This window comes from Cylas formicarius, unplaced genomic scaffold, assembly GCF_029955315.1.
Source record: "Cylas formicarius isolate icCylForm1 unplaced genomic scaffold, icCylForm1.1 PGA_scaffold_10__41_contigs__length_53128322, whole genome shotgun sequence".
Taxonomy (NCBI): domain Eukaryota; kingdom Metazoa; phylum Arthropoda; class Insecta; order Coleoptera; family Brentidae; genus Cylas; species Cylas formicarius.
In genome coordinates this window covers 45,223,052-45,248,495 of record NW_026844214.1, presented here as the reverse complement: position 1 = coordinate 45,248,495, position 25,444 = coordinate 45,223,052, and the positions used below count along the sequence as shown (strand labels likewise).

At 35.3% G+C, this 25,444-nt stretch overlaps 3 protein-coding genes across 3 annotated transcripts in view; 1 reads left to right on the top strand and 2 right to left on the bottom strand.

Annotated features, from left to right (window-relative positions):
• LOC132696212 (thrombospondin type-1 domain-containing protein 4) overlaps positions 1 to 3,041 on the top strand; it is a 265,404-nt gene extending 262,363 nt beyond the window's left edge. The window contains exons 12-14 of the mRNA XM_060660924.1: positions 7 to 279; positions 332 to 559; positions 1,359 to 3,041. Of these exons, the coding sequence (XP_060516907.1) occupies positions 7 to 279; positions 332 to 559; positions 1,359 to 1,483 (626 nt within the window). The 3' untranslated portion in view covers positions 1,484 to 3,041. The remainder of the gene's footprint in view (positions 1 to 6; positions 280 to 331; positions 560 to 1,358) is intronic.
• A 2,819-nt stretch (positions 3,042 to 5,860) lies between these two features.
• LOC132699854 (transmembrane reductase CYB561D2-like) lies at positions 5,861 to 14,271 on the bottom strand. Its single transcript, XM_060666796.1, has 3 exons — positions 14,061 to 14,271; positions 7,922 to 8,120; positions 5,861 to 7,832 (listed from the first exon to the last, which is right to left on the bottom strand). Exons 1-3 carry the CDS (start codon positions 14,238 to 14,240, stop codon positions 7,522 to 7,524), a joined length of 690 nt encoding a protein of 229 aa, XP_060522779.1. The 5' UTR covers positions 14,241 to 14,271; the 3' UTR covers positions 5,861 to 7,521.
• Positions 14,272 to 16,820: 2,549 nt separating this feature from the next.
• Positions 16,821 to 23,529, bottom strand: LOC132702591 (transmembrane reductase CYB561D2-like). The gene is made up of 3 exons (XM_060671377.1): positions 23,196 to 23,529; positions 19,353 to 19,557; positions 16,821 to 17,110 (listed from the first exon to the last, which is right to left on the bottom strand). The coding sequence occupies exons 1-3, from the start codon at positions 23,364 to 23,366 to the stop codon at positions 16,821 to 16,823; spliced, it is 666 nt and encodes a 221-aa protein (XP_060527360.1). The 5' UTR covers positions 23,367 to 23,529.
• Between the last annotated feature and the right edge of the window lie 1,915 nt (positions 23,530 to 25,444).

Here is a 25,444-nt window from a genome sequence, read left to right as displayed (position 1 = left end):
CAATAGGAACAGGTACCCAGTCTCGACAAGCTCTATGCGACAGCGGTTCCTGCGATTCGGACTCCAAACCCGAGACCGCCCGAGCTTGTTCGAGCGAGAAGCACTGCGACGCGAAGTGGTTCGCCGGTCCGTGGGGGGAATGTGGGGACACGTGCAGCGGCCCAGCCAAACAGACGAGGGAAGTGTTGTGCGTTGCGAAAATCAGGGGGGTGGCTCATATAACCAACGAAATGACGTGCCCGATGGCCCTCAAACCTCCAGAGGAGCAACCTTGCAGAGGTAATCGCCCGGGGGTACCCCAAAGCCCCCTAACACTCGATTTTACGTTTAGGGGCGTGTCCGGCGCAGTGGTTCGTAGGCGAGTGGGGAGGATGTGAAGGTCAATGCCCTTCGGGAGTGCAGAGACGGCGAGTGAGATGCTTGGACGGGGAGAAAAGAGATTCGAGTGATTGCGTGGAGGATAGGATGCCGGTGACGAAGAGGGCGTGCGCATGCGACGAGCCTCAGAAGGATCAGACGCGAGACAGCTACAAACCGGTTCAGGACCAGCCGATAGATCGTAAGTGGAAGTTTTAGGTGATTAGAAATTGCCAAATCTGAGTGAAGGAAACTAGCCATAAAATATATTTAGAAACATGGATCCAAGACATATAAACGAAATTATTTATTATTATAAAAAATTATATAGGGTGCAAGTGAAAACTATAATATCTTGAAATGTTATTATTATATTTTTTCAAATACTGTCGTACACTTTTTTCTTTATATTTTTTTGTTTCTATGAATAACTGAACTCTTAAATATCTCCGTAACTGCCAAAGCTAGAACGATAAAATTTAACACTCTACGGTCTTTTTGAACACGTAGAATTCAAAAATGCTAACATCTCAGAGTTCTGGATATAACATAGGAAACTTTAGAAGTGTACCAGTGAAAGGTTACCAGAATTGCTGTTAGTTTTTTATGAATGCAGCATGTATTGATTTTTATCATTCCAGCTTGGGCAGTTTTGGCGATAATTAAGGGCCCCGGTACTTTTTACTGACCGGCTATTTTATTATGACAAATATATGGTAATATGACAGGCCCTGTAAATTTTCGAATAATGCTGATAGCTAATTTGCTAGTTCTTATATTACAATAATTAAATTTCATTTAATTCACTTTTATTAACAATGATTTATATCCGGTTCGAGCTGGATTTATATGGTTGCCGAACTTACCATCTTTACGAATATGATTGTAACAATATAGTAAAATTGTCAAAAAAATATGGACCATCAGAAAACGATTCTATATTAAAGTGTTTGGATAACATCGTTTTTGTGTGGTTTAAACTTGAGCAAAGGACCTTTCAGAGTCGTGCGTGGACAGAATCCCCAAATGTCGTCTCGCCGTACAGGCTAGGCTGTGCCACTACCCCTACTATACCAAAAACTGTTGCGATTCCTGCAAGAAGTCGCAGCAGGATTTTTTCGAATGATCTTCCCGAGGTGACTGTTCGGATCCCAAGGACCGGTTTAAGCCGGTAGTGACGCAATGACGAGAACGACTGATAGTTTAGTGATCGATTAACGCTGAAGCATTTTATTTAAAACGTACGTGGTTTCTTATCCCGCGCGGGGATGCGAATCTTGGATGTTCCGTTACCAATTTGGTCAAAGAAGTAAAATATTAGGCGCGTCCGGTCTCCCCAGAGTTATAAAAGAGTAATAGTATAATTGCCCGTTGAAGTCAACTGAACCCTTAATAATTAATGTCCACTGCGTATTGGTGGTAATATACGAGGGTTGCCTTTTAAGATTTTACAAAAAGTGAAACTGAAATGAACAGGTTCGAAACAAAGTATTTCATTGATTTTCCTATTCTATCTATTCTGTAAACACTTTTTCCACTCTGAAGCTAATATCACAAAAACATGGTCTTGAAAAGCCTCAACAGTTTCTGAAGTTGATGGAAATGACTATCCGCGCTTCTTTGGTTTGGCATTGAGAACAAGAAACAGTCATTAGGCGATAAATCCGGTTTTTGGTTCTTTGATCATATAAAAAAAAAATTCAACGTAACCATTTTTGCACAACCTTGCTTCTTCTTTACTCAGTCAATTTCTAAACTGCCATTGGCCTCGCAATAACAAACATCAATCTTCACAAATACGGTGGCGTCACAACCCATTAACGCCACCTATTGTTCGATTGTAAAAACTTAAAAGGCAACCCTCGTATTTACATTAATCTGCATATCTTTTACACGAGCTATATTAGCATTGGAGTCATATTTTCGATATTTTATTACTCACTTATAACTCGGGGGCGACTATACATCGCAAACTGGTTTTGTTTGGTTTATTAGGCAAACAGGTGTTCAAACATAGCCTGCAAATATTTCTTTCGAAACAGGATAGTCCATAATTCCGAATTGTTTGTAAAATTCCTACGCATGCATTTATAATAGAGCATCGAACAACTCTCTCCGATTATTTTTCAACACCCTCCCTAATAAGCTGCAAGCACTTATTAATTAAACCTTAATTTATTTGTAATAATTATGACGACCATCATAACCGTCAAGATATAGCACTTAGCAGTGGCGACTTAACTAATCTAATGTAAGGAGTAGTGAAGTAGGGTCTTCCGCCGATTTTCAAATCTGGAAAAGTATTTCCGAAATCTCTCGTCACAAAAATGACCAATACTCGACGCGATATCGCCGCACATCAAAAACGTTCTTTAAAATGTAACGAAAATTATTGCTGATTAATTTTTATGAATGTCTGTGATTGTTCCCTCGATAGGCCTATGAGAAGCGAACGGTAGTTTTTTTTAAGCTCTAACCCCGCTTTAACCATAAGCACTGCCAAAATTTAGAATTATTTAATTAAAGTTTCGGAAAGGTAGTTACTTACGCGTGAATCTGTTTATATTATTGTTCTAGATATTTATGGTAAATTTATATTACGAAAAACACGGAAAATGAGTATTATATTATTAGAATGTACGGTATGTATTTATATATAAAAAAAAATCGAAATAAAATGTGAACGTGACAACTTGGGGTAATATTTTTTTTGAAAAACCTAATCTATTTTCCTGCGAACGGCAATGAAAAAGGGAGTATATGGTTTATATTGAAAATGCATATTGTTGCAAAAATTATTTACGAATAAACAACATTTTGTACTTTTGACACATCACATCTCCAAATTTATGCATATTTGGATTAAGGTAAGACCTATTTAGCATTTCTGCACCCAGAAATTTGAGCTTATGCACATTTTGGATCCTGTAATGTTTCACGCAATCGTGTGTTAGCATTAACACCAACTTACAATTTAGAGTAAAAAATTAAATGTTTCTTTAGTGAATAAATATGAAACTGAACAATGAACATGGAATTCAACTAAACTAAAAAAGTTAGTATGTTTTGTGCGTTATGTTTCGCATTGAATGTTTGAATTTTTCAACCCGTTACAAAGTTGAATGAAGACGAAAAACTTGGCCAGTGAGCATGGGTCATTAAAATTGAATTAATTAACTAAGTACCTAAATATTTAAAAAGCGTTAAGATACGAGGTGTGTTCAAAAAGTAAGGCGACTTGAGTTTTATCAGAAAGTATTTAATTATTTATCAAAATTGATGATGTCCCTCCAAAGTTATCCCCCACTTGTGTCAACATTTTTTCCAATCCTCGAAGCATTCCAAACCTCCTTTCTTTCACGGGTTTTTTCAGTTCTGGGAAAAGGAAAAAGTCGCACGGAGGGGGCATATCCGTGAAACATGTTCGTTGAGCTATAATTACGGTTTTGTTTTTGGCCACAAGCAACCATGAGTGAGCAGGTGCATTATCGTGATGCAAAATCCATGAATTGTTATCCCCTAATTCGTATTGCTTTTCGCAAACGGCGCATAACTTCAAAGTAATTCCCTTTTTTTTTTCGTACGAACTTTTTTCAACACCATTTGTTTGACGTTCTGTATGTACCACTTATAAACATTTTTTCTGCTTAGAGTAAATTGACTATATGGCGTTGTCAACATTTCAAGTGTTTTGCAACACTATATTCCATTTTATACTCAATTTTTTTTGCAAATTCTTAGTTCCATTTTTATTTGACATTAGAAAATCGCCGAACACACAAGACACGTCTAACACTTGTGTCTCACAAATCAAAGTAAACGTACAAACTGGCTGAAACTGTGAATTAATGCAAGGGACATGTGTACCAACACAACAACAAAAAATATCGAAAATTGAATGCACGTAGCCCGCCAAATTACAAAAATCATCTCACTTTTTGAACACACCTCGTATAAATGATATTTTAAAGATTCAGACAGGTTGGCGAAATTTTGTTTGTTTTGGGTAAATGTTCATCCATAACGTAATAAACGCAATAAAATTAATGTCACGTCTCATTAGAAGGTTTCATAATTTGGGCTTCCTGATCAATTCAAAACTTATGGTCGACTTACATGTAGATATGATTCTAAACAGCGCCTCTAAAGTGTTGGTTATTATGTTACATCAAATTAATTATTCGTTTATTTTGTAATTGTTCCGTATACCGGCTTCTCGTATTTTTAAAGATTTTTCAAAAATTCTTTCACAGGTCGCTTATAGACGTTCAGTTATCCGTAGAGGGAGCGTTACAAAGAAAATAATAATGAAAACGATTATTCTTTTCAATTTAAATAAGTGCGATTATTATCTTAGTAATATTAAAGCCAAATTATAAAAATTTCTTTCATCTATCAACTTTATTGCAGAGAAGAAAGATCTCTGCTATCTCGTTTTTGTATAAATTGATTAATTGTAACATGAATAATTCTGAAGTGTTCTCGTTGGTTCGTCTAAATAAAGCTCAAGTGAATCTTCGATCCAGTAAAATTTTTAATATTCCTTTCAAAAAAACAAATTTTGTAAAAAAATCACTGCTATATCGAATTGCAAGAAGTACCAACGAGTGTTCTAGTCTTATTGTCAATGTCAATTGTACAAGTTAGACAAATTTTAATAAATTATACATTTATATGATTATTTATTATTATAAAAAAAAATACAATCAATATTTCTAGTTCAATATTTTAACGTTAATTAAGGTTAGCTATATTTTTCTAGTATTGCGCATGTAATTTTGTATAATATCCCACAGACCACAGAATAAATAAATAAATAAATGTTAACAGATGCTTTCGTGATGTCATCACATTGGTTGAAAGACAGTAGAAAACTTACCAGCTTTTACATCATCACGGTAGTTCACTTATTGCCTTCACTAAAAGCGAAACGATACCAAAATTATCACATCACATCACATATCGGGTATAAAACCATTCCCAAAATTTTTACTGGACGGCACAGAAAACTATCAAACGACCGTCTGGTTTAAAAAGAACTGTCAATCTGGACAGATTACGTCAACGCGACCACGGCCTACCTTTGTTTATTCGTAAGCTGATGATATAACGCGATGCGTAGGCAGCTGCGCTTCTTTGAAATTGACATCCCCAGTGAAAATGTGAACGTTGCGAACGTGCCGGCGATGAGAACTTTGGGTAAGTTTTAAGCTGAATTTTGTTATTTTAATTAATCGTAAGACATTGTCGCGTGGCGCTGCTTTTTAAATGATTGATCACTTTTGAGTTACTTCACTTGTGCGTTCATTTTTTATTTATTTCATTATCATTTACTTCTAAATGTTGTAAGTTGTAACTCGAATTCGAGTTTGACCCATAAAAGAGGTAGTAGGAGGTACATGGTTTATGTGAACATTTATGTTGGTTATTTATCATTGATTCATTTAAAAATAGAGTAAAACATGACAAAAAATACTTTTATTATTTATTTTAAATAGTTGTAGATAAGTAAATGATACAAGGAACGTAATAAAACAGGGGGCTCAAAATTTCCACATGTTTTTGGATATATTTCCCACGCGTTGAATCTGGCGTTTTTCAATTCTGACGGTCATGTCAGTGAATATATTAGTGTTGATTTGCGAAAATGTACCCACAAACTAACGGTCGTAGAAAAAGTATAGTATGCAACACGTTCGGTAAACTTTTTAAGTCACTCGTTTATTAAACACTCGCTCCGCTCGCTATACTATTTTTATATCAGCATGGATCCGATTCAGTTTCGTTTCAAAGCTGCAGGGTGTTAAAGAATTTTTTTTTTATTTATTTCATAACAATTTCATTAAAGTAGGGTTAACCATCTAAATTAGTACAAATTTTACTACAAAAACAGTTTGGGCAATTTGATCACTGCCGTGCGTACAGGCTGCCAACTGAGTGCCATTGACTTTTTTTACTTATATAGCAAAATTAAGACCGCTTAAAGCCTAGGTACCTCTTGATTTAGATTTCTTTAATGATATAAATGCATTTATGTTATGTACTACATTGAATATCGCTATATTTTAAAGATTTTTAAAGCCTTTAATTTAAACTTAATATAATTAAACGTCTCTCAATAAATTTACAGTAAGTGGTGAAAATGGATACCTGTAGCTTCATCGTCGGCACAAAGATCCTCTTATCCGGGCACAAATACGAAGATTTTGTCGAACTATTACAAATGCTACTTCTATAAATTCTAACACTTCTTCACGTAAATAAAAATCTAAAAGGTTCAAATCAGGGGATCTTGGTGGCCATGCTACTGGAACACCGCGACCAATCCATCAATGACCGTATGTTTCTGAAAGGTACTCCCTAACATGAATACGAAAATGTGCCTGTGCTCATCGTTTTAGAACCATATAATTTGATTTACAACAATATATTTTCAAATTTTCAAAAATATTGTTGCTCTTCGTTCGGCAAACCTGTCTTCATAAATTCGAACTGCTTCTCTTCCATTCTTCCTGGCTTGCCATAAAATATTAACATGTAAGTTAATTCAGCCAAGTTGTAATGGTAAAATGGCATTCAACTATGAACGCAACAAATTACTAAATACTTACTTAAAATTGACAAGTTATTGACAGTGTCAATTTTCAGACTAGTGTGTGGCATATCAGATTTTGGGCAGAATTGCATTTATCGCAATCCACAAGCGATCAAATGGTAGCTTTTAATAGGCACTAAACAGCCTTCTTAATTTCGCTATTAAAGAGAAAAAGGCATTTAAATTGTATACTGCTTTAAATAATTTTTATGCTCCACACTTTATTGGTTTTTCTAGTCCTTTGGGTACATTTTTAGTAAATCAAAAAATATAAATTTTTAAATAACCTGCGAAACGAAGGAGAATCGGACTCATGTTGATATTAAAAAAGAGAGTCTTGTTTTTACGTGAGAATCTCCCATTCAGCGATGGCACATGCTTTTTGAAACACCCAAAAACAAGTCCACTATCGTCTTTTTCGACTTTTATTAAATAACCTTAACGGTTTTCCCATGTTACCAGTCTTTTTTGTGGCTAAAATCTGGAAAATTTGAATTGTCCAAACAACTTCATGACTCTGAATGAAATCGTAGGTCGTAAATAGTCAATTACAATTTAGGAAAATCTCGTTACGTAACTAATGACTTAATTTGATGGTACATGGATACTAGCGCGCCGTTCACCATCCAAATCGACCCTAAGATCGTAGCGACGAGCGACAGCATTCGTGCCTCAGGTCCCGTGTAGTAGACGAACCATTTGGTGTAGAACGCAAACGCCAGACTAATTATTCCTATGACGTAACCGAGCAAACCCAAAAAATTGTGGATCGCCTTGTACCACAACGGCCGTACCGTTAGAACGCGTTTAATTTCGTTAGCGTAATTGATCGCCAAGCCGACAGGTATGGCAGCAATTATCAGTATCATGGAAATCAAACCTGAAAAACACAAGGGAGTGTCAGTGGAGTCAATGAACTTGTTGGACTTTTACATCATTTATCATCGATATCAAATTCGCCCGACTTACCAGTGATTCCATGGGCCGTATACAAGTGATACCCGGACTGGAGCTTGTGGAAAACTAAGGCGTTCCCTACGATAATGAAAAAGGTAGCAAGAGATATCAATATCCCATGTACCCAATACTTTTGCGTTCTGTTGAGCTGCCGGGTCCAGAGTTCATCCCCGAGGAACAGTATAATCGACTCGGCCATGAGGGGAACGTACTGAAAATAGTGACCATTTCGCAGTCAACTTAGCGCGTTATACCGGGTGTTTGAAAAAGTTGGTATAAAACAAATAAAAATAAAAACACCTCTTGTGTTGGTTCTTTACTAAAAGGTTCGTTCCAACGACAAATTTGTTTGGAATATGTTACTAACGATTCCCACGTACGTCAGATTGCTTGTTGGGAATCGATTTATGTAGACTAGTTGACAAGTTCGATAAATTAGCATGTTTGGGAATGACGGCGTCGCTTGTGTGTCGTGGTTTCTGGATATTTATTCCTGTTTTAAATTAATTTGAAATTTGACTTTGAAAAAGGCGTCCAAGTAACAAAATAGACAACTGTGGTTTTTCTAATTTGACTCAATTAATAATAATTCTAAGTCGGCATGATCAGAAATGTCCAATGAAGTTATTGAGGAAACTTCGTTATTTTAATTATAGTCCTAGTCACTCCTATCTATGTAATGAAAATAATCATAATAAAATACGTGTACTTTACCAAATACATAAAAAATATAAAGTATCAATTTTTATTCTCTAATAAACTTTAAAATCATTGAAACGCTTGTAGAGCGCTTGTGCATGATAGAAGGAAAAATATTTGAGTTTTAGACGTGATAAAGAGTATAGCTATCGGGAGGTATTGTCAAAGTTTGATTAGTTGGTTATAGCAAAGGTTAAGTCGTAGCCAAGTTTACGTCCTTTTCAGGCTGAGATAAACAATAATAAAAGTCCTATATTATTATTTTTGGTATTTAAGATCAACTAAATCACTAAAAACTTGTCGGCCTCTTAATAATATCAAATCTTTAGTTTTAGACTTTTGTTAGCAACTTTTGGATGCAGATGAATTGCGTCTGTGTATGTATATGTAAAGTGAAATTTAGATCATACCAAATCTTAAATAACAAATAAATAATAAGCAGAAAGTCACAGGAACAACCCAAACAAAATTTGAAAAACTAATTAACAACTTCAATCGGTTAATAAATCCTGGAAATAAATTGGGTGTCCAGTTTTTCAATGGGACTGTATGAGTAACTTTTAAACCATTAAAGAGACATGGTTCGTTAAATGGAATAAGAGTTGTTTATTTGGATTAAATTAGAAGAGGAGGACTAAGTAATATTTTAGTTATAAAATTTTAAATTGCAAAACGAAAAATTTTATTCCTTGCTCATTTATTTGAGACTTTACGAACAAAAAAGGTTTACAAAAGTTGTAGTGCACAGGATGTCCGAAATTGAATATTGAATATTGAAATTTCTAGTACCTTTATAAAAAACGAAGCTAATTTTATTATTAGTATTCTCGAATAGGCAGTAGCCTTTCTATGTATTTTAGTAGTCCATAAAAAGCTGAAATTCGAAAACTAATCAAAATTGAGAAAAATTCGATTTTTAGTGGTTTTTCGAAAAAGAGTAATAGACGTGAAGTACTAATTATAAAATTAGCTTAGTTTTATATAAATAATTTTAAAAATGCATAAAAATAACAGCGTGTTGTTCTGTTTAAAATTTCATTGTTGACAGTCGTAGCATAACATGACACTCTCCGTACAACCATACAACGTTTACATTACTCTTTTTTGTGTAAAATTGTTAATAAATGTGGTAGTAAGGAAATACTAAAAACCAAAGAAGAATTTGAGTTTTCTGAAACATCGGTTAGTCCACCCCCAATAAATTAATTGTGGTAGCTTTAAGGCATGGTCTGTTCGTAGATATAAGAAAGTGACCAACCAATTGCTTTTGATTGGGATTATCCAAGGGTGGTCATTAACATAAAATGCAAAAAGATTATTACCTAAAGTTTCGGAATTTAAATTCGGGTAAAATTGTGGTCCGTAATAGAAAATAATTTTATACCTACCTGTGTTTAATATTCTTTGGTTTGGTATACTACTTAGTTTAAGTTTATTAGTAATCATTCTTATTTGGTGTGTAATACAGCGTGTGTTGAATCGTGTGCGAATTATGCAAAATATGTGCGAGTCTAGTGTATCTGAGGAGATGCTCCCGCCCAAATGTAGAAAACACTATTCTATTGAGACGAAGGAAGTTATAAACAATGTCTATTTGACTTTGATTGAACGCGGTTCCAGCAAGCAAGCATCTTTAGAAGAAACGGCCACTGTATGGAAAATTGTGATACATAAGATATCTTAATTAGGAGGCTTGAAAAAGATGACACCGGTGTTAAATGTGGCAGAACTACTTTATGGAAGTGTATTCAACACATGGGTTTTAGATTTAAAAAAATTGACAAAAGGCAAGTTTTAATGGAATCTTTTAGAATTCGGAAATGGCGACTGGAATATCTAGAAAAAAAATTAATATTTACAGAGAACAACAAAGGCCAATTATTTGCATGGATAAAAAGGGTTGGGTTGGCTCAACTGATAAGTGTAAAACAAACGCGCCATCAAAAAGGGGTAAAAGAATAACTATTTTGTATGCTGGCTCTAAAGATGGTTGGATTCCAAATGGACTTTCTCGGTCTGCGAAAAATATTAAAGATTCTTCTCTAGATTACCATGAAGACACCACCGCTGATTTATTTGAAAGTTGGGTTAAAAACAAACTAATTCCAAACATTCTTCCTAATAGCGTCATTGTAATAGACAATGCAAGTTATCACACTAGGCAGTTCACTAAAACCCCTTCCTCATGTGACACAAAAGCAAAAATCCAAAACCACATGTACAATAACGACATTTATTTTCACGAAGATTATACCAAAAAGCAATTAATTGAGGTTCTACAAAACTTGATCCTACAAAAGGAATACGTCTGTGATAATTATGCAAAAAATCTAGGGCATACAGTTTTAAGGCTTCCACCTTACCACTGTATATTTAATCCCATTGAACATGTTTGGCACCAACTGAAATCTGCCATTCGTCGTAACAATGTTTTTCCCAGTGTTAACTCCAATGTCCTCAAACTTATAGAAACCGAAGTTTTTAAGATCCCTCCACAAAGTTGGGCAAATTCTGTTAAACATATAGAAAAAGCAGAACAATCGTATATCCATATTGCAAATAATATAGAACAAATAATAATTAGAACAGGCGGTGATAGCGATAGTGATACTGATATATTATGTGAATAATTTTAAGTAATTTAAGTAGGTAATAAAAATAATTTGTAATTTTATTTTAGATTTAAACAAAAATACGTACATAAGTAAATAAATATTGTTAAGTATCTTTCCTAACAAAACCCCAAATAATTAAATTCTAAGCAAAGTACGGACCTGTTCCACCACTTTCTTATATCTATAAACAGATTTTACCCATAGAGTTCCATTGAAAAGTGGATACCATATTTACGACAATTTCCACATTCAGAGTTTTTTGATGAATTTCAAAAAAATCTATGAGTCTTGTAAAATGTTTTGGTTAGGTGTCCCAACGTATTTGTGTAATAAAATGATTATTGATCAAACATAATTATTTTGTTAAGGCAAATGAAAAAGTAAATCTCAGTTTAATCATCTCATACTTAACCATCTTACTATCTTCAAACCTTGAAAATAAACTGTGAAGTACGCAGTACTAGGTATTCAATAATAAAATACTCGAATCCTTAGTATTCGATTCTTCGAAATACTCGATATTTCCCATGCACATATAAATAAAATTAATGTAATTATCATATGACAGAAAACGCGAACAGATAAATAACTCTTCTGCTCAGCCTGTTAATTTGCAGTGTGCATGCGTCTAACTATCTACAGTTCACACACGCGTTTCAAATTAGGATTTAACAGAAAACAGACTATTATTATCTGTCCAGACAAATAATGCTGCAAAATACCACAGAAGAAACCATAAACGAATATAAGCGAACGAGATCAATAGCAAGAAGGCTTATGAAGAAGAAGAAAAAAGAACTCCAAATACAAAAGGTGAAGGAAATTGAGGAAAACAGACGCAACAACAACGCTAGGACCTACTTCAAAGGAATATTAGATTTTAAAAAAGGCTACCAACCAAGAACCACAAACTCTCTAAAGCATCAAGATGGCCAACTCATAACTAATAAAGCAGAAATCCTAAACACATGTAGAGAATATTTCCATGAACTGCTCAACACCGAAAGCATAGAAAACACAGAAACTAAAATATTCCAGACAGCCGAAGTCACAGACAATACTCCTAACTATGATGAAGTCAAACAAGCGATTTACAGACTCAAAAACAATAAGGCGCCAGGAAGCGACATGATCCCAAGCGAATGTTGGAAGCAGGGGGGAGAAACACTGCACTCGGCTATGCACAAACTCATCGAGATAATATGGCGAACAGAAGTAATACCAAACGAATGGCAAGAAGGGGTAATTGTACCGATACACAAAAAAGGGGACAAAATGATATGTGGTAACTACCGCGGAATAGCTTTGCTGAACACCGCATATAAAATCTTAGCCAACATACTCCTCGACAGACTTAAGCCATACGCCAACGAAATAGTGGGCGAATATCAGTGTGGATTCAGAAAAGACCGGTCAACTATAGATCAGGTGTTCACCATTAAGCAAATAATGGAGAAGTGCTGGGAATTTAATAAAGAATTACATCAACTGTTTGTGGACTTCAAACAAACTTACGATAACGTTTGCAGGGTAAAACTTTGGGAAGCTATGGAGGAACTCGGTTTCCCCAAAAAACTGATACGCCTAACACAAATTTGTATCAATGGAGCGAAGAACAAGGTCAGGATCGGGCAAGAACTCTCAGATATTTTTGAAGTCAACAACGGCCTCAAGCAGGGCGATGCCATTTCACCTTTGCTATTCAACATCTCCTTAGAATACGTGGTTAGAAAAGCGGAGATAAAGGCTCCAATGACAATGTTTCGCAATAATGGCCCAAAGCTACTGCTAGCATTTGCAGACGATGTAGATGTGATTGGTAGTAGTAGACTTAACGTCAAGGAGACCTTCACCAACTTCGAGAAACAGGCACTAAATATGGGATTGAAGATCAACGAAGGGAAAACTAAATATATGTACACAACTAGAAACAACCAAAGGAGAGATAGAGTAGGACAAAACATCACAATGGGTGACTATAACTTTGAGCGGGTGAAAAAGTTCAAATATCTAGGAACAACACTCTCAGAAAACGCTGATGGGTCAGAAGAGATAAATTGTAGAATACAAGCTGGTAATAGATGTTTATCAGCGCTACATGACCTTCTTAAATCAAAAAATCTCACACACACGACTAAACTATCCATATATAAAACCATAATAAGACCCGTAATAATGTATGGATGCGAGACTTGGACACTTACAGTGGCCAACGAAGAGCGGATCAGGGTTTTTGAACGGAGAGTACTGAGAAAAATCTATGGGCCGGTCACTGATATAACAACCGGTAGATATCGTATACGCAAGAACAGGGAGCTATATGAACTATACAAAGACCCCAATATCATCAACGAAATAAAAGCGAGAAGGCTACAATGGGCCGGACATGTGAAAAGACTTCCAGACAACCGAATAGCCAAGCTAGCATGGGAAGAGGCACCCGAAGGAAAAAGACCACTAGGTCGGCCTCGCCTTCGCTGGAGGGATAACATCGAGAAGGACCTAAAAATAATGGAAGTCGATAACGCACTAGACCTAATGAACGACAGACAACAATGGAGGCGCATCGTCAAGTCGGCTAAGACCCACCTCGGGTTGTGAGCCACGGGGAGGAGGAGGAGACTATTATTATCCAACAATCAGCGGTTCGGGTTGGATCGTGCTTTTCGCCATTGCGCATAATCTTGAAAATGTTTATATACTGTGCTTGGAACGAACCTAAAGTAAAACCATGCAGTAAATACATCAGTTTTTTTAACGGCATATTTTCAAAAAATTGATTATCCTTTAGGGCTAGTCAAATATAATGTCACACTGGTAGCCTGCCGCCAACTCACCCCTGCAGTACATAATATGACGTGCCACGTGAACCACGTAACCCTTATCAGCGCGATGTAACTCGAATACAAAACCACCCCCGCTAGAGCGAATCTGGCGACGTAGTTTAGCAGGAACCTGGTTACGTTTTCTTTGAACGAACCCAGGACTTTATCGTGCACTTCACTCTCGGCAGACATTCTTATTGATGTTTGTGCTCGTACAAACGTCGCGTCTCGTATGATTGCAAATTGTAAACAAATCTGCACTCGAATGCGGTCAAGACCGATGGGTATTTCCCGCGTTTTCCAACCGCGTGATATCGTTGTGGGAAAGTCCTGCATGTAACGACGAGGTCGTTCAGGTAGGGTTATCCACCGTCGGATTTACATTAGGAGACAAATGGCAGTTGCCCAATTATTGATTATTCAAAATTTTAAATATCAATTAACAGACTCAATAAGGGACACTATGTTAAGGCGCAAGAAGCCAAACAATTTGTGTCTCTAATTCAGCAGAAATATTTATGATACCGCCAAAGTCAAAGGGGCCGCTTTTTTGGAAATTTGTATATTGGTATTTTTCCGACATGAAATAGGAGTAGACGAATTTTCAAATAATAAACAAATCTTTACTTTAAGGTTTAATTGGTTAACTGTTATAACATTCGTTTTGTATTTCTTGTGAAAGTACATTAAAATAATAAGATTTTTTTTTCATTTAGAATAATTTCATTGACGTAGTTTCATAGTATAATTGATGATAATTGAAAGCTCAAAGCTTGCACAAAAAACTGTGCCCAGTAGGGATATCCTTTGTAACTTTTTTTTTTTGATATGACATTCTTTATTCAATAAAAGTAACCAAATAATTCAAAAGTTTAACATCAACAAGTAGTAATGACGTATAAAAGTATAATTGATTACATAACCCAGTTAACAGATAAATTTGATTATTATTATGAAAGGAGTAAAAAATGCTTAAAAATTTAGTGAATTTCAACAAGATCTAAAACGATATAAGTTTTAAAAAAATTATGTATAATGGTGGTGATTACTATTAATAAACATTTCAGCTTTTTAACTGAACTCATAACGACGATTTCCTACAAAATGTACCCAGCAAAGTGCATGCTTTAATATAACCGTATAAAATAGTATATTATGCAACAAGTGAGTTAAACGGCATTTGACTCACAAGTTTTTAATAAACAAGTGAGTTAAAAAATTTACCGAACGTGTTGCATACTATACTTTTTCTACGACCGTTAGGTTTTGGGTACATTTTCGCACAACACCACCAATACATTTACTGACATGACCAAAATTCAAAGCGTGGGAAATATCTCCGAAAACGTCCGATTGCTCCCAAATCCGTGCGGTAAATGTCCGAGGTGACTCGGAATCATGGAAAACGAAAAATTTCATTTTTCTACTCCCGTCTGTAAAATACCTAATTACCCATCGATCTAGCGTGCGGGAAGCGTCACTTTACCACGTCAGTTTCGTTTCCCACGGGTCCAAGCCACTTCGGACATTTTCGGGATATTACCGCACGGATTTGAGAGCAATCGGATGTTTTCGAAGATATTTCCCACGCTTTGAATTTTGACGTTTGTCAATTCTGACGGTCATGTCAGTGAATGTGTTCGTGTTGTTTCGCAAAATGTACGCACAAACTAACGGTCTAATCCCTTCTGTAAAATACCTAATTATACACTTACGTAGCGTGCGGAAATGTCATTTTACCACGTCAGTTTTGTTTTCCACGGATCCGGGTCACTTCGGACAAATAGCCATAAAATACAAAACATTGAAGCGTTCTTACGTCTTTGGTAAGAGTTAGAAGAAAACCGAACAGATACGTATACCGTCCAAAATTATACCATGCATATTTATTACACCAAATCATAATTAATGTAATAGTTATTGCGGAAGTGCATTCCAGCTTTATTCGGGATAATTGTCATGGTAATTGATAAGGCAAGTATCACAGCCGCCTGCTACAAAAGCACCGAATTAATCAAGTACAAAAACTGAAATTCAAGAATATTGTGTTAGATTTATTTGCTATTATAATATAATATATATGTGATAGTTTAGTTGAACAGATGTGTTCCTTGGTATGATTCATCCCTATAGAACATTTGTGGCACCAAATGAAAATCAAATGCGAGGGCAGAAAATATTATTATTATCACAAATATATGAGAGTTGGAAAAATGATGCGCCGAAAATAAAATTAAGATTTAAAATAACAGTATGACTCAATGACGATGCTGAGAGTGAGAATTATACTGTGAATTAAAACGTACAATTTTGGTAATTATGTTTATTATATATATTATATTATTATTAGGTGTTTTATTGCCTTCGACTGGTTATTACTTACTTTGAGACAAAATATACACGGTATACAAGGTATAAAAGAATGAAAATTTGATTGATTTTTCTCTGAAATGCACTTTGCCAAGGTATAAAGAAATAAAATTTTGAAAACTAATTGAAGAGATTATTTTATATTTATATTTTATGTATTAGTTAAAGTTTAAAAATACTTTTATTATGACTTATTTGTCTTTTTCAAGAGAAAATGATAATATTTCATAAGTTGCTAATTTTCAAATTATAAAAATAATGAGGTTACAAAGAACTTGTAGGGGTATATATATAATTCAACACTTCTTGCAGTACTTAAAAATTGTCATGTACTTCTTGCAAAAATGCGTTAAAAACTACATAAAATGAAAATACAAATAAATTTATTTAAAAAAAAAGTATTTACACGAAAATGCTGTACAAAGTATTCGCGGGACCTGACAAACTTATCACCACGTATAAACCGAGAACCGTAATGAGTCCTTTTTTGGTATCAGCTGTCGCTTCACCGAAATACGAATCAATCCCATAACCCAACGCCACGCAACCGATGAGGTAGGCGAAGCAACTGATAAGGATATGCAATACCCTAACCCACTTTGGTTTTATACCGGCCCTGTATAGACGTGAGGAGTTCAATACACCCAATCCTCCGAGACAGGCCGTTATTGTCAGTACTAAAGCAGCAATACCTAAAAAAGCAACATGTATTCTAAAACAATAAATTGATAAATAAATAAAAGAAAAAAGCGAAAGAAAATTTTTTTCAAAAGAATAAAGAAAATATTACCGAACCTAAGGTACTGGTGTATTGGTTCTTCTTTTAAATTTTATATATAAAAAGCTTTGTTGTTGAGGTTTAGATCGTCATTACATACAGGGTGTTTCAAACCGAATGGGTCATAGAATCCCAGGATATTGTTTGTATCAAAATATTTCGATTTGTCAAATGAACCTATGTCCTAGAGTCAATACTTTCTCATAAAAATAATTTTATTTTTTCGTTTTTTATTACTTACATTCCCAATTTTAAAAATATAGGCACAAAAATGTGGGGATCAGAAATTAGGTAATGTAATCAGTATTGCGTTAACTTATAGATAGCGCCACCTGCACACATGTTTTTGTGGATTCCTAAATTTAAGTTCTTAAGGGTAATTTTTTGGTATTTTGTAAGTAAAAATGTATTACTATTCAATATCTGTGTTTTAATCCATTTTCAAGGTATTATTAATTATTATTAATTAATTTATTACCAGATAATTTTATTTAAAAAAGAAGTATCTATTTTACTTTTCAGTTAGTCTTCTCTGTTACAAAATTAAAGTAGGAATTGATTTTGAGTTAATATCTTATAAAATTAAAGTAGCCCTTGATTGGTTTTTGTTCAGTAAACAATTAAAATCATAGGAGACCTAGTAAGTTATAATTGTGGCAGTTATATGATATTTGAAAGTTATTATTTGTGTTGATTTTTCGTTGTGTAATTTCTGTTAAAAATAGGTATTAGGTTTTCAATTCGAGAAATGACAGATATGATGTGTGTTTATCTCCAATGCCATTAATGATGGTCGTGCAGCACTTCCTCGGTATCTCGGTCTGCAGAGATATTCAGGAAGAAGAAATCCTAGTCCATGTAGGTGGCGATCTACAAACAAGTATTCGTCGGTTAAGTGCTGCCACTAGAGTAAGTTCTGCGTCAGTATTTATAACAATAAAAAGGGAAAGTCTGTATCTCTATCAATTTACACCAGTCCAGCATTATTGCCTCCTGATCTGCAAGCAAAAATGTATGTTTCTACCTTTGTTCAAAACTAGCAAAATGAAGGTCGTACTTTTGTTAACCAAATGTTATTTACTTACTAGGGTACTTTTAACCGAAGAGGTATTTTAAATTTTCTTGATAGACATTTCTTGATAGACAAAACTGTAAAAAATTATCTTAATTTAAACTTTATCCATCAAACACTCATTTTTAAACTGAGACAATTCTTCATTAAATGAATTACAATATACGTCGAAGCGCATACTGATCACATAGAACATCTAGTTTAAGTTTTCGTTTTTTGCAATAATTATTAAGTTAGTTAATTATGTAAAATTTGATTTAATTACAATTATGTCTAATAAAATTTTTCATATTTTTGTTTTTTATTAGTAACAGTAACAGAAAACATAGTAGGTTGTTTTTTTGTCTTAACAGTCTTCTTTCTTTGTCGGTATTCACTCGCAACTATTAATGAGTCCATTTAAAAGTAATATTTCTAATGACAATTTAATAGTCAGGTATTACTTGGTCTACAAATACACAGAGAGTTAAAAACGTAAATATCTTGAAAACTGCTTAAAATACAAATACAGAACACCTTTCTCTACTCTGTAGAATACCTAATTATACACCGATCTAGTGTGCCGGATGCGCCACTTTACCACGTGAGTTTCTTCGGACATTTTCATGATATTACGGTTCGGGTTTGGAAGCAATCGGATGTTTACGTTTGATGTTTTGTCAATTCTGACGATCATGTCAGTGAATGTATGCCTGTTGTTTTGCAAAAATGCACCCGAAAACTAACTGTCGTAGAAAAAAGTATAGAATGCAACACGTTCGGTAAACTTTTTAAGTCACTCATATACTAAACACTCGCTGCGCTCGTGCCAAATGAATTCGTGTAGGTATTTAGGACATAGGGTTATTTGAAAAATCGAAATATTTTGATACAAATAATATGGTGGTATTCTATTGTCAATTCGTTTTGAAACTCCCTGTGTATAATTGTGGTCAGAATTTTAAAATAAATGATCGCTGTATATCATTATTGTCACTGCAGCGGTGTTGGCGTCTGTTTAGACAAAAATGTTCGTCACTGTACTGACAAAACGTTGAATTTATTGTGTCATCCGATGTATATGGTGAAGAAGAGACATACTTACCCAATTTTCCGTGAGTGCTGGTAAAATGTTTACTGCCGCGGTCAGATTTTTCCTGAATTTTTAAACCGATGCCGATAACTGCCGATAACGTCGCCAGGAACATGTACGTCCCGTGTATGAGTCCTCTCCTCAGTTTGTTTACACCAATATAAAAGACGTTTCCTTCGTTTAGCAGGGACACGGCCTCGGCCATCAGCAGGGCGAACTTAAAATTTGTGAAAAATGACTTAAAAAATGATGATGATTTTCAGACCTTTTCTTCAAGTTTAAGCTCTGTCGTAACGTTTTAACATTGGCAGCCGATATTGTTGAAATTACGAGCGCAGCGCCAAAACTTCCCGGCCTGAATATGAAAGACACAAAGTAGAGTAACAATTTTTTAATATTTTTCAATATAATCCTCCTTAACTTCAACACACTTATTACATCTTTTTATTAACGACGAAAAATGTTCTTTTGGTTTGTCTGCAAAATGAGCTAAAACAGCCTCTTTTAACTCAACTTTGTCGTTAAACCGCCGTCCACGTAAGTCCTTTTTCAAATATCCAAACAAATAATAGTCGCTGGGGGCCATATCTGGACTATAGGAAGGATGACCTATCTGTTGATCACTCTAAAATGGCAGCTTGTGCAACACCAACAGTGTGGACAGGTGCATTATCGTGCAAAAGACGCACGCCTCTGGTCAGTTTTCATCAACGTTTTCCACGTACACAGTCTCGTAATTTATGTAATAATGTTACGTAATATTTACTATTGACAGTGGTATTAGTTTCTTTAAAATCTATTAAAAGAATTCCTTCACAGTTCCAAAAGATCGTGGCCATCACCACTTTTGTTGACTGACTGAATTTTCTTGGAGGTGCTTCACCCTTACGACGCCACTACATTGATTCTTTTTTCGATAGAGGGTCATAATAGAGAACCATAGTTTCATCTCCCGTCACAATAGTTTCTATCAGAGGCTTCGGTTCCGACCCACAGAGTTCCAGAAAAGAACGGGCACATTCGACACGGCGTTGTTTTTGAATAGCCGAAAGGTTTTTAGGAACCGATTTTGCACTAAACTTATGCATACCTAAATGATCAAGCAATATTCGACGAACACTTGTATCAGAAATCTTAGTAATTTCTAAAATTTCCTTGACGTTTAAACGTCGATCACTCAATACCACCTCTTTCACAATCGCAACAATATCTTCGGTTATGACTTCCACTGGTCGACCAGTTCTTGAATCATCTTCAAGGGACTCCTGCCCCATTCGAAAATGTTTTGCCCATTCTTTCACTACAAAACACGAAGGAGAACTTTGGCCGTACACACCATTCAGCCTTTCTTTAATAATTTTAGGTGCTAACCTTTCATTTGTCCAAAACTTTATGACTGCAGCGACATTTTTTCGTACACGTCTTGTTTAAAATGCTGTCAATAAAAAAATATTTGACGAAATTTTTTTTCGCAGCCTACTAAGATATATATTTAAAAGAAGACAAGGTTTTATCGTGATACTGGAGCTGCATCTATGTCAGGCCGGGAAATTTTGGCGCTAACCTCGTAAATGCGCTTTCAAAATTCGCATGTCAAAGTTTCCGAAACAGTGACAAAAGTTTCCTCGAGCATAGTTAGAGAAAACTTATTATTCTGGTATGGGAAGAATCAATCATCCAGCGGTTTAACTCCCCCGGAAAAAGTAGAAAAAAAAACTAAAAAACCTAATTAATTTATGAATAACTATTAATATTATATTAACAAAACTTCTAGATTTCTGCTGCTGCTAAGTCGAACTTAAGCTCTGAAGAAGCCAGTAGGATGATTGGTGAAACCGATTACAGCAGCCTCTGGAAGTTTTTTTGAAAAATTAGCTATCAAAAGTATTTTAGAAGGTGTTCAAAGACAGCACCTCGTACTTCAATTTATTTTTGAGCAGGTTTTTCTATTGAGCGAATTGCCTTTAGTATTGTTCTGCCATCTATCTGGTTTATTTTTTCTCTTTTTGCAGCCTTTGAACCGTCAACGTCTTAATATCTTTACTTATAAATTTCATCCTTTAAATAATCCCACAAGTAGAAATGAAATGAAATGAAATATCTGGTGAGCTAGTAGGCCAAAGAATGGGTCCATATGTAGCAATCCATTTGTTGTTGAAAATGGTCGTTAAAAATTGATATGTACTTCGGAAGCTATGAGCTAATGTGCCATCTTGTTGGAAATGTCCACCGTAGAGTAGCAATAAATTTTCTCTTGATCAATAATGATGATATTTTGGATTATTAATCCCAGAATTTGAAAAATTTGATTCCTCAGTTCACAAAATATGCCAAAATACGACAAAAAAAGTTTTCTCTCAGCATCCCCTGCGAAAAGCACCTGATCTGGTCGAAAAAAAATCCTTTCGGCAGTATTAAAGAATATGACTATATCTTGAATAGAATTTTCACGATAGGCTTCCCACGTCTTCACTTATTAATTTTTTTCGTCTCCTTCGAAAAAGGCGCAGAAAAAATTGTTTATGTGGTGAAATGCGCTGTAGACATATTTTTATGTATCGTTCTCTTACCCTTACAGATTTACTGCGTTGCTCCAAATTGGTGTAACACGGCTAATAATTAACAAAATAAAACTAGGTTTTTGAGACCAAGTTTTCTATTTAGAAAAATGTACGTGTGAGTGTTCCATTTGAAAAGACTACATTTTTCTCATTTTTAACCGACTTTTTATCTTTACTCCTAACAAAATTAGCAATGATGAACACTTAATTTAAATCAGCACGTATACCAGGTGTCCAAAAAGTGTGGAAACGATGGAAAATGACGAGAATTATGCAATTGACCAAAAAAAAAGTGCCATTTAATATTGCATTAAAAAAACTGTTGAATAAACTCAAACGTGACCCCACTGCCAGTGGGGCAATTACTACTGTTTGGGATTCTTTGCCATAAAAACGACAAATTTTATACGAAGTTTTATTTTCGATTCTCGACAGATGGCGCTCTAATCACATTGCAATGCAATGCAATGTTACTAATTCGACTTTAGCGTTCAATTTAACATATTTTTTTTACTCCCTACTCTCAACTACCAAAATACGCACTAATCATTTATAAATGAGTGTCCGAAGAGGTTGTTGAATACTATCCTTTGTATATGCAGCCGTGAATTTTTCGGTACATTTTTCCAAAAGATGGACTTGTCACATAACTATCAGTACTGACATCAATTAATCAACAGTGCTTTAAATCTAACGAAAATATATGATCGCCCATAACCCGTGACTAAAGTAGGGAAAACGCTTGAATTTACTCTCGTCTTAAATTGACCCTGTGCGCACGTATGAGTAATGCGCAATTTTGTATTTTAGAGCAGGAAGTATCAAAATTATGTTAAAACGGAGGTTAAAATCATATTCATAACATTGATCACTGTATTTTTTGACAATTAAAATAAGTCGTTTGTTCGTTTGTCGCAATTAAAGCGCCATCTACCGAGAATCGAAAAGAAAACTTGTGGCAAATCCTGCCGTTTCTGAAGCATAGAATTCGAATCTGTAATAAAAAATGGAGGTGTACATTTAAAATTTCAAAGTTGACCCCTGGCCTGATGTTTGGCCCAGGACACGCTAGGTCTGATTGGATCAATAACAGGTACAGCCGAGGATATAACTTAACATATTAATATAATATAACTTATTTCATACAATGGTTTGATAGTTTTGGGCATTGTTTATATAATACTTAGTAATTCTATACAATTCCGGATTTCAAACTTTTCCAGTAACATATATATATTATGATATTTTAAATGTTTCCAAAAACGGTACATCATATGTTTCTCCTTCTACTTACCCCTATGGTGGTCAAAAATATATGCCACGTCGCTTTCGCGCCCCAGTCTCTGCTGTAAGCCATCAGCCATACTGTAGAGCCGACGAAAACAGCAAGAAGCATTTGAAAAACACCTTGGATAGCAAATAGAAGTCTGCTTCTATTAGAAACGGGTTCGTGAAACACTGACATTTTTTCTCGTAGTATTCAAAACCGCACTATATTTTCTGAAAGAGCAACGAAAACTACTCGCCTATCGTTGTGGTATTTTTGACGAAATTCTCGCAGATAAATAAAAAATCCATTAAGTTATCTGATGAAATATTTTTTTTGTTATCGAATCGCTGTTGTCCGATCTTCGGGTAACTTTTGATTAATAAAAATACGTATTAAGGCAATATATTGGAGTCGTAATTTTAAATCATTTTTATCGAACTTTATTGGTCGCTTATCAGCGTTTGATGAGCTCATCCCTAAAGAATGCGTCAGATTGTCCTTAAGATGATTTGGGTTTTTGCGTTATATGTCACAGCATCAAAATATAACCAAAAAGACAATTCAATGTCAACAATTAAAACAAGAGGCAAAGAAAAACTCCTTACAGATCGAGCTTAACGCCAACCTCCAACGAATTAACCGAGGCCAGCGGACAGCAGATAACATTGACGCGACCTGGACTGAAATATCTTATATACCAAAGGAGGTCACAACTGAACACCTTAAGTCAGAGACTAAGAAAAAGAAAGAATGGATGACCAGAGAAATTCTAGATCTAATGGACAAGCGCCGGGAATGCAAAAACAAAAACCCAACAGAATATAGACGCATCCATTCAATTATTCAGCGGAAAATCAGAGAAGCAAAAGAGAACTGGATGAGGGAAAGGTGTGAGGAAATAGAAGACCTACAGCCTAAACATGATGGTTTCAACCTGCACAAAAAAATTAAAGAATTATCTGGAGCAAATAAGCGACAAGCACCATATAGACTGTTTGATAATAACCACCAGCAAGCAAAAGACATCTCTGAGGAAATAGTCATATGGAAAAATTATATCCGAGACTTATTTGCCGACTTAAGAGAAGAGCCATCCACTAGCAATAATAACGAAGGTCCTACCATAATTAAATGTGAACTTGAACGCGCTATCAACCAACTAAAGAACAATAAAAGCCCAGGACCTGACAATATTTACTCAGAAATTATTAAGTTAATTGATGAAGAAAACTTGGATCTCTTCTTAAAACTACTTAATCAAATATATAAATCTGGTAAAATTCCGACAGAATGGCTGGAATCTACATTCATTCCCATTCCCAAAAAGCCGAATCCTCGTCAATGCAATGACTTTAGGTTGATTAGTCTGATGAGCAACGCCCTGAAGATCCTTCTCAAAATTATCCACAATCGAATCCGGGAGAAATGCGAGCAGGTAATCTCAAGAGAACAGTTTGGATTCAGGAGAGGCATGGGCACTCGTGAAGCACTGTTTAGCCTGCAGGTTTTGGCTCAGAAATGCATGGACCAGCAGAAGAGCATATGCATATGCTTTGTTGACTTCGAAAAGGCATTCGATAGAGTTCCACATACAGGCCTTCTAAACTCCCTTGTCAACGTGGGAATCGATGGAAAGGACATTCAATTAATAAAGAATCTCTATTGGCATCAAATAGCAAAACTAAGAACAAAAAATAATACATCTGCGGAAATAGAGATTTGTAAAGGAGTACGACAGGGATGCATATTGTCACCGATTCTTTTTAATGTTTTCTCGGAGGAGCTGTTTAAATTCGCATTAGAGAATATCTCAGATGGAATCAAAGTAAATGGGGAAACTGTCAACAACATAAGATATGCTGATGACACGGTTCTGATGGCCGACACAGACATCGGGCTTCGGAATATTATTGATAGCGTTCAAAGAGCATGCTCACAATATGGGATGAAGATCAACATTAAGAAAACAAAAACAATGGTAATTAGCAAAAATCAGAATATCCCGATTCCATTGCAAATCGACGGCGAAGTCCTAGAAATGGTAAATCATTTTAAATATTTGGGTTCCTGGATTGAAAGAGACACAAACCCCGATTACGAAATAAGGACTAGAATTGAGCAAGCGCGCCAGGGATTTATGCGATATAGGCGGCTCCTCTCTGATTCATATTTGGACCTGGGCCTACGTCTGAGACTGGTACGATGTTACGTCTGGCCTATCCTGTTGTACGGCGTTGAATCATGGACGCTGAAGGCGGCCATGATGAATAGAT

Bases quoted from the DNA above. Each gene is read 5' to 3' on its own strand.
- LOC132702591 (XM_060671377.1), bottom strand. From the start codon at position 23,366: ATGTCAGTGTTTCACGAACCCGTTTCTAATAGAAGCAGACTTCTATTT. The intron at 19,558-23,195 runs GTAAGTAGAAGG...ACAAATTTTAAG, and splicing joins TATTTTTGACCACCATAGGG to TTCGCCCTGCTGATGGCCGA. The intron at 17,111-19,352 runs GTAAGTATGTCT...TTGCTTTTTTAG, and splicing joins CAGCACTCACGGAAAATTGG to GTATTGCTGCTTTAGTACTG.
- LOC132699854 (XM_060666796.1), bottom strand. From the start codon at position 14,240: ATGTCTGCCGAGAGTGAAGTGCACGATAAAGTCCTGGGTTCGTTCAAA. The intron at 8,121-14,060 runs GTGAGTTGGCGG...CACTATTTTCAG, and splicing joins TCATATTATGTACTGCAGGG to TACGTTCCCCTCATGGCCGA. The intron at 7,833-7,921 runs GTAAGTCGGGCG...TGTGTTTTTCAG, and splicing joins TACGGCCCATGGAATCACTG to GTTTGATTTCCATGATACTG.